This window comes from Myotis davidii, unplaced genomic scaffold, assembly GCF_000327345.1.
Source record: "Myotis davidii unplaced genomic scaffold, ASM32734v1 scaffold967, whole genome shotgun sequence".
NCBI classification, from domain to species: Eukaryota; Metazoa; Chordata; class Mammalia; order Chiroptera; family Vespertilionidae; genus Myotis; species Myotis davidii.
Genome location: NW_006383014.1, coordinates 2,220,658 through 2,236,927, shown reverse-complemented (window position 1 = coordinate 2,236,927; position 16,270 = coordinate 2,220,658). Strand labels below are relative to the sequence as shown.

The 16,270-nt window shown below is 40.2% G+C and overlaps 1 protein-coding gene across 2 annotated transcripts in view; it reads right to left on the bottom strand.

The window, feature by feature from the left end:
- Positions 1–404: 404 nt before the first annotated feature.
- Positions 405–16,270, bottom strand: part of TBCK (TBC1 domain containing kinase) — a 175,128-nt gene continuing 159,262 nt past the window's right edge. For both annotated transcript variants that reach the window (XM_006778899.2, XM_015558092.1), the window contains one exon: positions 405–1,720. In XM_006778899.2, the coding sequence (XP_006778962.1) occupies positions 1,610–1,720 (111 nt within the window). In that variant the 3' untranslated portion in view covers positions 405–1,609. The remainder of the gene's footprint in view (positions 1,721–16,270) is intronic.

Genomic DNA, 16,270 nt, shown 5'->3' with positions numbered 1-16,270 from the left:
TAAAATGTTCTTCCTAGGTAGTCCTAACACTACAGAGGAACATAAGTTAAAGATGAAAGAACATGTTTTAGTTAAAATAAAACTGAAGATAGTCAAAGATATGCTCTATTTCAATAATGCTAAGATGCATATTTTTCACATTTTTGAAATGGGGATGCATCTTATAATTGACTAGAGGCCCAGTGCACAAAATTCATGCTAGGGTCCCTAGCAGCTGCTGGCTGCTGGCTGGGGCCTCCCTTCACCTGGCTGCCTGCTGCCACTGCCAGCCAAGGCCTCCCTTCCCGCAGTTGGTCAGCCAGCCCCAACCCCTGGTTGAACTCCCAGTCTAGGGGACAATTTGCATATTAGGCTTTTATTATATAGGATGCTGTGTCACAGTTTATTTGGCTGCATTTTTCTTCCTTCATGGTACACAAAATTGTGGTATGTTTATGATTCAGGGAAGTATAGTACTTAATTTTTAGAATAATGTGGCAGAGGCTGCTAGATGTTCTTCAATATGTGATCTCCTTTTATCAGATTTTTTTTTTTTTTCTTTTAAGCTGGGTAAATGGCCACTCAGCCAAAGGCTATACTCCTTAGTTTTCCTTATAGCTAGGTGTGGCCATATATCTAAGTTCTGGCCAATGGTATGTAAGTGGAAGTAATATGTGTAACTTCTGGTTTTTGTCCTTAGAGAAGAAGCATATTCTCTCTTCTCTTTCATCTTTTCTTCCTTCCTTCTTTCTCCCCTCCAAACTTCTTTCCTTCCTTCCTTCCTTCTGAATTGCAGATGTGATGGTGAGAGCTGAGCAGCCATATTGATCCATGAGATGGAAACAGTGTGTTGGGGGCGGTTTTTTGCATATAACTAAGACATCTGAGTTCTTAGTTATTATGAAAAAACATACTGTCCCTAGACTGACAAAGTGAGATGGAAAGAAAGTTCTAGTTTGTTTAAGTCACTCTTATTTGGGGTTTCTCTGCTACAGAAGCTGAACAAATATTCTATCTAATTTGAACGGATTCACATTTCTGTAAGACTATTATTACTTTTTTCAATGAGTAAATTCTTCTTCCTCTAAACACACACACACACACACACACACACACACACACACACACACACACACACACACAACTTGTCTGGGCCAAAAATGAGTTAGAAATGTAGCATTTACTTATAAGGAATGCATTATGAATAGCCTTTCACTTTTCATTACCATGGAACGATGATTTTAGCTCACGTTCAATCTATATTTCTAAATGCCTTTGTTAGGGCTGTCTGTTCAGTGCAATGGAAGACAGCCTTTTTAGTGCAAGTAAGATTTCTTGATAATGTCTGCCTTGTCAGCTGAATTCTGGCTTATTGTCACAATGTGCTAAAAATACATGATCAGATTTCACTGTTAAGAAAATTCTTTCAACAACACATGTACAGTCAAGTTTGTTGCTGGGTAGTTGAACATTTGGGTCATGAGATTTAAAAAAAAAGTCTCATGACAACACTGTATGGAAATGTAACACTCTGAAGCCTAGTTCTGTCTTCGCGCGGTAAGGCTGTGAGGAGCTGCGCTGCTGGGAGCTGATGCCCCTCTGACCTTTTGACAGTCATCCTCCTGGTTCTTCATATTTGCGGAGAGGGCACGGTGAGGAGGCCTGTTGGCTTGATCTTATTAATGCCACCATCTAGAATACAGATTCTTGGATATTTCATCTTCACAAGATGTGCTGCAAACTGGAAAAAAGAAGCCAGTTTTATAGAGAATATACAAAATTTGTATTTGCCCAATCCCATTTTTTTCTTAAGCTGTGAAAAACAAAACTAAAGATACTATTGCTGTCACTGTGGTAACATTAATTTGGCTTTAAATAGAAATTAAATTACTCACATGTTGACACATACTTTTTTATCCTATGAAATAAATGTGTTTCTTTAGTTCTCTTTTAAACTTGTTTGGATAGGCAATAAATATACATGTAAACAATTCAAACAGTCTAAAAGGGTATATAGTGAGAGGTAGATTTCTCCTACCTCTGTTTTCAATCTCCCTCTCGAGGTGATTAATATTTCTATTTTCATGTATGTTTCCAATGATAGTTAAAAAATTCTCAAATCTATATTGAACATTTTTTAATCCTCACCCAAGGATATGTTTTTATTGATTTTTTAGAAAGAGAGGAAGGGGTGGGGGGAGAAAGAGACAGAGACAGAGAGAGAGAGAGAGAGAGAAAGAGAGAGAGAGAGAGGAGAGAGAGATCAATGTAAGAGAAACATTGATTGCTTGCCTCTCATACACAACCCAACCAGGTATCAAACCCACAACCTAGATATGTGTCTTGACTGGGAATAGAACCTGCAACCTTTTGGTATATGGGACGATGTTTTAACTAACTGAGCCACTTGGTCAGGGCTATATTAAATAATTTTTTATATTATTGTCAACTTGTTAGTTATGGAAATCCCACACACAATCTCCCAGAGAGGACCTATAAACTGGTTGTAATATGTTTTTGGAGCAACTGCAGTAAACAGTTTGAGACCATAACTTTGAATGAATTTGAGGACTGATCCAAGAAGTCTTCTAGATGCTAGCAAAAAACAGACTTCCACATGTCTCCTTGATCTGTCCCATGTCCACCTACCCAGGATCATGATTATTTTTCTCCATTCCTTATACCTTTGGTTGTGCAGGTCACTCTCTGTTAGGAACATGCTCCATTTCCTACCAGCTCCTGCCCCGCTCCCCGCCCCCACTTTATTTCCTTCTCAAAAGCTCCCCTACCCTCACCTGTCTAACTTCTTCCTTTTTTTAAAAAAAATATTTTCTTTATTGATTAAGGTATTACATGTGTCCTTATCCCCTCATCCCCCGCCCCTCATGCCCTCACCCCCCTGGTGTCTGTGTCCATTGGTTATGCTTATACTATTATGCATGCATATAAGTCCTTTGGTTGATCTCTCCCCTTTCCCCCTCCCTCCCCTGCCTTCCCTCTGAGGTTTGAGGTCTGATCGATGCTTTTCTGTCTCCGGATCTGTTCAGTTTATGTTGTTCATTATATTCTACAAATGAGTGAGATCATGTGATATTTATCTTTCTCCAACTGACTTATTTCGCTTAGCATAATGCTCTCCAGGTCCATCCACGCTATTGCAAATGGTAGGAGTTCCTTCCTTTTTACAAGTCACTGCCATTCTGACAGGTGTGAGATGGTACCTCACTGTCATTTTGATTTGCATCTCTCGGATAATTAGTGACTTTAAGCATGATTTCATATGTCTCTTGGCTTTCTGAATGTCCTCTTTTGAAAAGTATCTACTTTGGCCCGTTGCCCATTTTTGATTGGATTGTTTATCTTCCTTTTGTTAAGTTGTATGAGTTCCCTGTAAACATTGGAGATTAAACCCTTATCGGAGATAGCACTGGCAAATATGTCCTACCATGCATTGGGCTTTCTTGTTGTTTTGTTGATGGTTTCTTTTGCTGTGCAGAAGCTTTTTATTTTGATGTAGTCCGATTTGTTTATTTTCTCTTTAGTTTCCATTGCCCTAGGAGCTGTGTCGGTGAACCTAACTTCTTCTTATTTCCTAGGAGCCCTTCTTCTCAGCCCTCTGGGCCTGCTTCCTTCCCCAAGCTATACACTCCCCTAGGATTGTGAATCTGTTCTGTTTCTCTTTATCCCTAGTGCCAGGCACATAGGACTCAATATGCTTGGAACTGAATTAAACTATGACCAATGATATATAACCTGGCACAAAAGGATAATGCAAAGGGCTCTCTGGCCATTCTCTCCTTATTCCCTCCTTGGTGGTGTCCTAGTCCTTCCCTTGGATATTTGTGTCCTCACACTCTTTTTAATTACTTTATCATAACCTGATCTCAGATCTTTCAAGAAAAATGACCAATATCCGCTCATAGTGCTATTACTTTTTGGAAGTATTTGAAACTTAAGAGTTGGTAAGTCAAGCCAAAGGATGAGCTGAGTGGTTTGGTCAAGGTAAGTTCAAAACCTCACCCCAGAGACTCTGCTTTGTTGATCTGGGGCTTAGGAATGTGGTGCCTTGTTTTGTTTCTAAGGAACACCACTATAGTATTCTAAAGCAGGTAGTCCATGGACAATATTTTGAAAAATACTATCTTAAGCCAAAAGGACAAAGGTATCAGTATGTAGGTGGAATAGATGCTGCTGGACTGGGATCTTAGCAATCTTCGACACAACTCACATAAATGGGTCCCCATACTGCTGTCCCTGTTGATCTTCTCCGTCTTTCTCTGCAGGGCCTTTGCAGGAACTCAAATGGCTGTTCACATTTCAGATCCTACACTCTTTACAGCCACAGAGGGAATCCTTAATAGTAATTAACGTCGAACAGAAAGAATGCAACCGTATTTCAAAAGGTACCAAGTTACCTAGAGTGAGCTCCTCTTCATCCTGTTGTCGATATTCCTCTTTAATCCAGTCCTTAAGAACAGAGGCACCAGGCTCAGCTGCCCCGAGTCATGTGCTGGCAGCACAGCCTCTGGCACCATGTGATTACTGAAGCACCTTGGCTTCTCTCTCCTACTTGTGTCAATACAATCACCATTTAGGGCGGAATTCTAAGATAAACATGTCATTACTCAAAAATGCCTTGTGGATAAGCAGTCTTAGTGCTCAGCACTTTCACTACACGGTAGAAGTCCGAAAAGGAGAAAGCAAGGACTTACTGCACATTTAGCTAATCTCCCTTCAACTACGCTGTAGAGCTGGGAAGAGTTCCCCCTGTTGCTGGGAGAACAGAGGATGGGCTGCAGGGAACTGGAAACGGGGAAGGCAAAGCAGGCAGACAGAGCAAGCAGGGCGCTGCTGTGTGGGTCTAAGAAGAAAACCAGAAACTGAGTGTAAAGATGTAAGAAAAGTGTAGGTGCCTTGAAGAAGAAAGCAAGGCTGTGCTCCAGTAATGAAAAACAAACGTTGAGTTTTCAGGTGAAAATTGCGAGTTCTGCTCCTCTGACCCTCTGCTTGTGGTTCCAATGATCCGTGTTACAGATAGGCTGGAACAGTGAGGCCATCGCTTCACTTTTTCCACTCCGATCATGGAAACAGCTCCTCTCCAGCTACTCATTCAGTTGCTCATTCAGCTATCAAACAAACATTCATGGAGCACCTACTAAGGACCAGGCGCTGCTCCAGTTTTTGCAGTGCTTGTAGTTTAGTGGAGGAGAGAGTAACAAGCAATATCAAGTGGAATGGATGGCTACTACAGAAGCAGTTCAGGACTTCTGAATTCAACAGGAATTAGCAGAGATGTTCCCTCTTCTCCATCCTCTTTCATTATTGACACCTGAAGCGAACGGGGACCCGGATGTGGTGGCCACGTGCAATGATTAGGTCATGCTCTCTGTGGCTATAGCTTGACAGGTCAGGGAGGAAGAAAGGGCTGTGAATGTACAGGGGTGGTTTCCATCTTGTGAATAAAAGCCACATTACACATGGAGAAGATATGGCGGGACAGAGAACCAGGCATGCGGAGTTCAGGCTTCTGTCCACCATTTGCTCTCCACCAGGCAGGGCTTTGGCAGCATCGGTGAGTGAGCCTGTAGGTTCGGGACTGGTTGGTTAAGTCCTAGTGTGGACTGCAAAGCTGCAGCTTTGGGAGAGGCCTGAGGTCAAATGGAAATGATGAGCCTAGGGATACCACGCTCGACCAGGGGTTATGAAGTCACAGGATCCTCAGAGTGCTTTTGGTAAACAGTGATACTCTGGCCCCCTCCAGACAAGTAATAAACAGCTCCTTAGGTTGGAGCTCCAGGTTTATTTTTTGTTGTTGTTTTTAAAGCCTCCTGGTGATTCTATTGTATAGCCAGCATTGAAAATCATTGTATTGGATAATGGGAGTCCTTTGCTGGTCAGGTGTGTCTGGGACCTCAAACTACAACGTTTATAGGTACAGTCCCATGTGGAGAGTAAGTTACTTTGCACTAAAGACACTAAATGTCCTTAGGGCTGCAATTGGTAAGACCCATCCTAGGCGGAGAGAATGGGGCTCTTCCAAAGGCACAGCCAGCTGAGACAGGGCAGCATCCCATGTGGGTCTGGTATTCGCTGGGATAGGGTTTGGGATCACAGACTGCAGGGGCAGCTGCATTTCTTGTGGGTGGTACTCCCAGGTGGAGGGCAGCACTCTTGCATTTCTGTCATTCCTCTGGTTGGCAGGCTCTGGTGGTGGTGTTCATTTCTAGGGCTGGGGCTGGCACACCTCAAAACAGCACTGTCTGGAAGTGGCAGGCTCTCGTGGTGCCACTCCATCTTGTTTTCTGTTAAGAGGCTGGTATGTTTGTCCAGAGGAAGTCCAGTTCTGCTGTGGCAGGAGGAGTGAAGGAGAGGGATTTTGATCTGCCACAGAGAAGTGCAGGTTAAGGCCAATTACTGAAAAGTTGCACTTTTCAGGTGAGGTCTGAGAGGTGCACACAGCAGAAATTTGTTTGTCACCAGGTGTCCTAGGACTCAGGTTTTGGTAGAAGCAGGAAGCTAAAAAAGCCGGGCTCTGCAAGATTCTGCAAGGAGCACGTTGCAAGACAGCTAATTTTCTTGATGTGAAACGTTGGCCTTTGTGAGTTTTAAGATCACAATGGGGACTGAACAACTGGCATGAGTCTGCTAACGCTCTGGTGAAGCTCAATCTGAGAAGTCTTTTTCTTTCTTCCATTTTATTTTGTCCACTCCTTTACCCCCAAATAATGCTAAATTTTGGATATGGAAATGATCACTTTTGGTTGGGCATGGAACTGAATGAGGGAACTGGCAATTATCCTGTGATGAACAGCTGAAGTAATTGCATTGTCTTGGTTTTATGGATGTGAAGCTGATGCTATATTAGGCTTATGTGTCCTCTTGACCCTATGAGATACTGAAAATATGGTGCACATTTATTATTCCTCACACTGTATGGTCGGGGCTAGGCTAATAGATGCAGATCATGCATCTATTTCCAAGAGTTGACTAGCCAATTCAGATGAGCATATTTGATATAAGAAATAGAACATGAGGTGATTTTTCCATCTAGATAATAGTATGGCCTTGGGTTAATATAACTCAAGTGCTGTCTTGTCCTGAGTATTTAGGAGGTTTCTGGGGTCATTAATAAAGATTTTGATCATTTCAACTTCCCAACTCAGGGATCCAATTAGAAACTTAAGAACTATGGCAAAAATTAGTAGGAAAGAGGAAGGGATGATTTATCTAATACTTATTTCTTCCCTTGATTATATAGTTAAAAATAATGTTGAGGTTTATTTTCTTAAGAGTACTACTTAAGATTATTTTCTTAAACTACATAAAGGAACCTCTCTGTGCTGTTGGTGGGAAAGTAAACTGGTGCAGTCACTATGGAAAACACTATGGAGTTTCCTCAAAAAATTAAAAATAGAACTACCATATGATCCAGCAATCCTGCTTGTGGGCATATATCCAAAGGAAATAAAATCTGGATCTTGAAGAGCTATCTGCACTTCCTTGTTCACTGTAGTATTAATTACTCATAATTGCCAACATGGAAATAACCTAAGTGTCCATTCATGGACAATGGATAAAGAAAACAATACACACACACACACACACACACACACACACACACCCCCCACAATATAACATTATCAACTTAAAAAAGGAAATACTGCCATTTTTGACAATATGAGTGAACCTGGAGGACATGATGCTAAGTGAAATAAGCCAAATTTGTAAAGATAAATACTGCATGATTTCACTAATATATGGAATAAAAAATAGTCCAACTCACAGAAGCAGAGCAGAATGGTGGTTGCCAGGAGCAAGGGAATAAGAGGAGGAGATGGCAGATGTTGGTGAAAGGGTACAAAGTTTCAGTTATGAAAGATGAAAAAGTTCTGGAGATTAAGGTACAGCATGGTGACTGCAGTTATTACATACAGCAAATATAGTAATATTGTATTGCATACTTGAAAACTGCTAAGAAAAAAGAAAGAAAACAGTAACTGTGAGGTGAAGAACATGTTAATTAGCTTGACTGTGGTGATCACTTCATAATGTATACATATATCTAAACAAAGTTGTACACCTTCAATATATACAATCCTATGTGACAATTACACCTCATTAACACCGGAAAGAGTACTGCCGGCATAAGGTGTGAAACTATTTCCATAGTAATAAAACAGTGGCTGCCTTACTTTCTTACTTCACTCACATAAGTTAAATCAGCCGCAGGGCTAAAGCAAGAAGGTGAACACAAGGTCAGTAATCATCTTGCATCCTACTACAGGCACTTGTGACAAGGAGTACAACACGTACTACCTTGTCTTCTGATTTTTTCTTTTTTCTCTCTACATTCATCCCCTAAGTGATTTAATCTAGTTCCATGGGCTTTAAGTCCCATCTATACATCGATGACTTTAAATTTATGACTTTGGCCTCTAATAAGCTTCTCAAATTTAAGTTTCAAAAGAGAACACTTGCCTGGCCAGTGTGGCTCAGTGGCTGAGTGTCAAACTATGAACCAGGAGATGAGAGAGAGAGAGAGAGAGAGAGAGAGAGAGAGAGGGAGAGAGAGAGAGAGAGAGAGATCCATGTGAGAGAGAAACATCCATCCTTGCTTCCCGTATGATGGAACCTGAAGCCTAAGTATGTGCCCTGATCAATTATCAAACCTGCAACCTTTATGGTGCACAGGACGACACTCCAACTAATTGATCCACCTGACGGGGCTCCACATTCAATAGGCACACAGTTCTCTCTGTGATCTGTCTTGGATCCATTTAGTCTCTTCCATTCCCCAGCTCCTACTCCATTTTAGACCCTAATTACTTTTGAACCACTTACTGTTAAGTGGCTCTTATGCTTTTAGTTTACCTGCACTTGGCTGCCTACATTAGGAAAGACCCACAGGAGATCCTGAGACCCCCAGTCACTGTTGTATACAGAGTTTTTCCTTCTTAGGGCTATTGTCCTTAAGCAAAGTGAGTCAAGACCTGTGGGTCCCTTCCAAGGAACACCTTGGTTATTTACAGTCCGAAAGAACAATGCGTAGTGCCTAAAAGCTCATACTGGAAGTTTCAGTAAGAAACTTTCTAATAGTATCTAAAGTTTCTTTGCATTTTGAGAACAAGAGAAATTCTTGTTATACTCACCTATTGCTTATTTAAATAAGTGCATTTATTTATCTTTTAATTAATGGTTAATGAGAAGGGTGTCCTTTAGTGTCAAATAAGGTAAGAGAGAATAGTGCCAGGATGCGATCAGATGCCTTGAATCACATGATACAGCAGTGAGGCCATTTCCCTAATCTCCTCTCGAAAGTTGCAGAGCTTTGGCTGTCAGTCTCAGCAAACCCTTTCTGAGGTCTTTCCCCTGAAGCCACTGGCGTTTGCTAACACTGGGAGCTTAGAAACTATTTAGATAGTGGGAAATTGCAAGCTTGTGACAGATCAACATAAAGGTAGAATCAGGAAGAACATGCATTGAAATAGACTGGAAATACAGGGAGAGTGAAATTCTTAAACTGATCTCTAGTTTTTGGTTTTTGAAAATTCCTATTTCACTGGGATCAAGGGTAAAAGGGGGAGAAGACACTTTAAAAGTAATTTTTCAAGTGACTTTCTAAAATATAGCTGATTGTGTCATGTTTCTTCTTAAAAACCTTTAATAGCTCCCCACTGTGAGACGTAAACTCCTCAGCACAGCATTCAAGGCCATCTATCACCTCACTCTCCACCCACCTGGAAACAGTCTGTGCTCTAATCTAATTAATCTAATTAATAAGATAAGACATGTATACAACTGATTAAAACTCAAAGCAGAATGTGGCATGTGCTATACGAAATTTATAAAGTTCTAGAAAATCATTGAGAAGAGGAAAATTTTCCAGTTAAATGAGGGATTCAATGAGCTTCATAGAGAAGGTGATGACAGTCTGTGCTCTTTCCTTCGCCTGGAATGCTCCCTCCTCACTTTGGTCCTTGTCCCAACACCTTTCCTCACTGAAATTCTACCCATAATTCAAAGGTTAGGTCTGTCATCACCTTCTCTATGAAGCTTTAGGAATCCCTCATTTAACTGGAAAAATTTCCCCTTCTCAATGATTTTCTAGAACTTTATAAATTTCTTATAGCACATGCCACATTCTGCGTTGAGTTTTAATCAGTTGTATACATGTCTTATCTTATTAGTTAGATTAAAAGTTTACTGCAGGCAAAGGACTATGTCCTTTTCATTTCTGTTTCCTCATAACAGTTTCCACCATGTAGACAATCAGTGTTTGCTGCCTTGAATTAAATTAGTAGTTGATTTCAGTGTATTTTTCTTTTGTCTTCCTCTTTTTACCAATTTTTGCCAATGCTATTTGACAGCAAACTACTATTTTCATGTGTTTATACATGAACTTAGTCATTTATTAAACCATTAAATATTTATTGAGTGTTTACTATTTGAAAGGCTCTATGCTAGGGTTTGGGGGGTATAACAATGAATGCAACATAATCCCCATCCTTCGTGAGCCTGGAGTTTAGTGGGAGAGGCAGATGAGTGAACAGGCAATTACAATGCCATTTGATAAACGCTACATAGAACCACCATTATGGCTGTGCAGATTGTCTCTGCGTGAGAGAACCTGGAAAGGGGTAAGTGGAGCATGAAATGTAGCCCATCCTCTCCAGGCATGTGCTCTTACGGTGCTCTCGTTCTTAAAGGGAGGATGAGTTTTTTACTAACGTACAGAGAAACTCTACATATGACAGTGGTCCCACTGACATTATATGGGTAAGTAAAAGGTTTTCTATGAGCACTTGGGAAGGGTACTTAGTTCCAGGCTTGAGGAACTAAGAAAGAGTTCCATGAAGAAATGCTATATAAACAGCCTTTCAAGACAAACAGGAGTTACCCAGTTGAACAGAAGTGGGAAGAATGCTCCAAATAGAGAGAGCAGTACAAAACAAAACAAAACAAAAACTACATACACTAAACTGCAAGTAGTTAATTATGGCTGGAATCTAGAGGGTGAGGGAAGCAGAGAGGGATGGAAAACAAAGCCGAGTCCGGATCACAAAGAACCCAGAAACCATGATTAGGGTTTGAATTTTATTTTGGAGGCAATGGGAAGTCACAGAGGCATTTTGACAATGATTATATTTACTTTCAAAACGTTCACTCTGGTTGTAGAGTACAGCTGGAGGAGGGAAGGGGACTGCAGGCAGGGACAATGTAAAGCTGCAGCAAGTCAGGCAGGAGATACCGGGGTGACTTGAGTAAAGACAGTGGGTGCAGGGGATGAGAGAATTTCATACCTAATTAACAGGGTGATAAGACAAACAATAATTTTCATATAATTTGTTGCCATTAGTCAGCAGGGTGAGAGAATTCACTGTTTCACTCAAACAGCCTGGGTGGTAGGAGGAAAGTGGAGGAACTTTGTAGTTAGCACAGGGTTTGGATCAGGGTCTGTCACTGGTTAGCTGTGGGTAAGTCACTTATTAGCTTTTTGGCTTTAGTTTCTCCACCTGTTAAATGTGCAATATTACTCCACTTCAGTGGTGCACTTAAAAGCATTTTGGGGTGGATTGAATTAGATATATGTCTAAATGCTTGACTCAGCGTAAATACTCACTATAAACTAGTTTCTTTCTTTCGTCTCTTTGTTTTCATTCTTGAACAGGAAAGCCATTTACACCTTGCAAGTATATAGATTCAAACTTAAGAGGGAGATTTGTCTGCAATGGGGACAAATCAGTGTTCATGTGAACTGTTTTTAATGGAACAGTAATTTATACGTGACTCTTACCATTTACTGGGTCACATATACTTTTGGTAATCAGATCAAAGCTATAGATGTATTATCACTTTCAATAAAAGACAAATATGTACAACACTTTAATATAATTTCAATTAGATCAAAGACCTTCTAAAACTCATGATAAACTCCAGGTTAAAAAAATTTTCCTCTATGCTAATTCATTTAATTTTAAAGTTTATGTTAGTTGATTGTGACCTAGTGTCTAGGTATTGGAATCTTCATGTAGACTTACAGATTAGTGTTTATCAATAGGTTATGCTGTCAAACAGTTCTCCCAGGAAAGGCTGCCTGGAAATTTTTTAAAGTTCATATTTAAAAAAATAAGAGAAAATATTTTTAGATATGACAAAATTTGTTCTAATAAAAAAAGTACACTGGCTCACAGTAGAGAATAAGCCTCTTTTGATAAAATTCCATCATCTAATACCACTGTGGGTCAGGACATTTTCCTTTGATCTGTACATTTTCCTTTGATCTGTGATATTTGAGGCTAGAATTTTAGCAACAATCATTCTTTAACTTCTGTTTACACTAGACAACAGAGAACAGTGAACCCATACTATATCCAAGCCACTAGTCATATTCCATACAGTATACTATGCTCTGAAAAGAAAGTATTCAATAAAAACTCAGATTCAAAACAGTTACGGCAATGATGGATCACAGCCAAGTTCCAAACTCTGTAGGGTCAAGCGGGAGGGCAACTATGGTTAGTTTTTATTTAGCCACAAACATTCCTGCAGTAAGGAGTAATTAATTAAATGGTGGGCTGTGGAGGGCAGGGTGGTGTGTAGAATAACATATAATAAAACAACATAACTTTCATCCTCTGATGGGTCATGAATATAGGTGCCAGAGACCACAGGATTCAGATGATGACTTGGTAGTTTTTCCAGGGAATTGGAAATGAGCTCCCTCTGTCTTTTTAAAAACTGCTTTGTACACAAAATAAATCTAGTAAACGTGTTAACAGACAACCAAAGGCAGGATTAGGTGTTTTAAAGTCCTCTTTACTACAACTCCTACCTTGCTTTTTATTCACATAACATTTGAACACTATGTGAATAGGGACCTACGGGGCAGCTTTTATTTTAATTCATGGGTCTTTTAAAAGTTATCCTCCCTCACTTAACAAATGTCGTTATATAGGATAATTTTTACTGTAAAGCCTCATGGGATATCTAGTGTGCTCAAATTGCATTAATATGTAAATTGTTTCCTTATAATCTGACATAAATCCACAGACCAAAATATTTGCTGACAAGAAGACGAGGAAAAAGTCAGGAAGAAAGCCAAGTTTAACCATAGCCAGTGATTATAGGTCTAACAAGAGGGAGAAAGAATTCCTTGCATATTTGGAACTCATAAAGGAGATTCATTTCCCATTCTTTATCAAAATGCAGAAGGTACAATCATAACGAGGCCTAATACATTTTCTGTCAGGTAAAAGATCTCACACAAAGTGGCTTAAAAATATCACATTAATCTGAAGAACTAGGTAGATACTATCTGGAGCCAGGGAAGTGTACTGTAGAGACAACACATACGCTTGATTGGTTTTCAGAGTCACTTGGTCCCCTTTGAGCACATACCAGAGTATGATCATCTCCGATGCTTGGGACCAAAGGCTATATATAGGAAGAGCTTGAGCAAAGAGAGAAAGCAGACAGGGTTAGAGAGAGAAAAAAGGACCTGCAATGGTAAGGGCTATCAGTGATCATCACAAGATCATAAAACTTGGTTTAGCTTGGTTAAGGGATTCAGGAAGTAATGGGGTGGGACGGGAAGGTGGAAGCCTCATATTATTGCTGTACAAACAACTTCCAACCTAAAATCCAAAGACCAAATTACCTTGGCCCCTAGAGGAGTGTAAAGGAACACAATTGGACTATTATCTTATTTTTAAAAATAGCTTCAAAGGCATGCTTTACTTATTATAAATCTGAATATTTTCAGTTGAAAACAATGCCATATTAAATTTTTTTAAAAAATATATATTTATTTTAGAGAGGATGGAAATGGGTAAGAGAGAGAGATAGAAACATCAGTGATGAGAGAGAATCATTGATTGGCTACCTCCTGCATGTCCCACCCTGGGGATGGAGACCAAAACCAGGGCATGGATTGAGCCTGCAACCCGGGCATGTGCCCTAGATAGGAATTGAACCCAGGCCCCTTCAGTCCTCAGGCCGAGGCTCTATCCACTGAGCCAAACTGACTAGGGCGCCATATTTTAAATTTAATCCTTACTTGCCATGTGTAGAAAGCGCCAGCCACTCACACTGTTTAGTCACAAAATCTTTCTCTTATCTAGGTTTTGGGATCAAATGTTAATCAGAAATATATGTTTTGTTCTTTTCTTTTTTTCGGGGGGGAGGGGAGGGGTTGCTTCATTTTGTTTTGAAGTAAAGAATAATAATACACATGACATTACTTGCCATTGGCTTTTATGTTCTCAGATGACTACTTCTTTCAATGACAAAAAAGTGTTGATATAATGCCACGAATATAACATTTTTTAAAAATATATTTTATTGATTTTTTTTTTACAGAGGGGAAGGGAGAGGGATAGAGAGTCCGAAATATCAATGAGAGAGAAACATCGATCAGCTGCCCTCTGCACACCCCCCACTGGGGATGTACCCGCAACCAAGGCACATGCCCTTGACTGGAATCGAACCTGGGACTCTTCAGTCCGCAAGCCGACGCTCTATCCACTGAGCCAAACCAGTTAGGGCACGAATATAACATTTTAAGGGTAAAATCAGCTGTGTCAAATATTTTCCAAAGGATTGACAAGACAAGCACAAGCAGGGAAGAAATCTTAGTGGTCAGATAACCACAAAATATAATCTTATATAGAGAGCAATTATTTTTAAAGTCTTGTGAGTTTCTGTGACCAACACAGCAATATGATGTTTATGGTTTTTTCTTAAAGACTCACTAAAGGTAGAGAAACACGAATTGGAGTTTCATTCTGTTCTGGTCCATATTGTTGGCTATTTCAGTCTGAGACCTATCACTGGCTCCAGAGATGGATCCCATGGGGGAGAAAACATAACCCAATACCACATTAAAGTATGCCATTGTGCTAAGTTATTGTTCTTGCTAAACATTATAATTTACTTCTAGGAAGGAGGTGGGTTCATGATGGTGTTTTGTCAAGCCAAGAAAATACTGCCTTACTCACATTTAGATACTGGCTAGATTAATTCAGCACATTTCAGTTTTGTAAGAAGTATCTTTTATGGGGCTTTCTGTACATACCATACTGGCATGTTTCCCCTCTATAACCAGGGAATCTAATGCTAGTTTAATAATCAAAGATGCAGTTTCTCATTTGAGTTTTAAAAAATCAATGAGACAAGAATGAGTCCTTGCCATATTTTCCATTTAAAATGTGACACAAAGCTTGAATTGGCTTTACTCTTGTTTTGACACAGAGGTCTTCCTACTCCCATCAACCCTACCAACAGGTGCAGTCTATATTTGTTTGCCTTGTTAAGTTAGATTTGGCCAGGCAGCAGCAAGGATGGGCACAAAACCTGATCCCCGCTTGGAGCATTAGCACTTGGGCCTCCACTTCACCTGCATGGGGCTATCTGACTTTTCTTGATGCTGACATAACGTTATTCACAAAATATCTGAATATGCTTGATTATCTAATAACCCTCTGTTTTATTTAACCCAATGGTTCTCAACCTTCTGGCCCTTTAAATACAGTTCCTCATGTTGTGACCCAACCATAAAATTATTTTCGTTGCTACTTCGTAACTGTAATGTTGCTACTGTTATTAATTGTAATGTAAATATCTGATATGCAGGATGGTCTTAGGAGATCCCTGTGAAAGGGTCGTTCGACCGCCAAAGGGGTCATGACCCACAGGTTGAGAACCGCTGATTTAACCTGTTGGGTAATGTGAATTAAAGATTAACTGACAAGTGCTCTTTAATAGGATTTAATTATGGCATAGAGAAGAATCTACATGAGACCGTAGTTAAACTGAAATCTTTGTAGTCCTCCTTTTTTGCCCTCTCCTGGTGAAAAACAATGTTTTCTCTCAATAAGAAATAGCAGATTCTAAAGGTTTTCTGCGCTGATTTAACCTGTTGGGTAATGTGAATTAAAGATTAACTGACAAGTGCTCTTTAATAGGATTTAATTATGGCATAGAGAAGAATCTACATGAGACCGTAGTTAAACTGAAATCTTTGTAGTCCTCCTTTTTTGCCCTCTCCTGGTGAAAAACAATGTTTTCTCTCAATAAGAAATAGCAGATTCTAAAGGTTTTCTGTTATATTTAACTAGAGGCCCAGTGCACAAAAATTTGTGCACTTGGGGGGGAGGGAGGTCCCTCAGCCCGGCCTGTGCCCTCTCGCAGTCTGGGAACCCTCGGGAGATAACAACCTACTGGCTTAAGCCTGCTCCCGGGTGGCAGAGGGCAGGCCCAATCCCTAGGTGCAGCCCCTGGTTGGGCTCAGGGC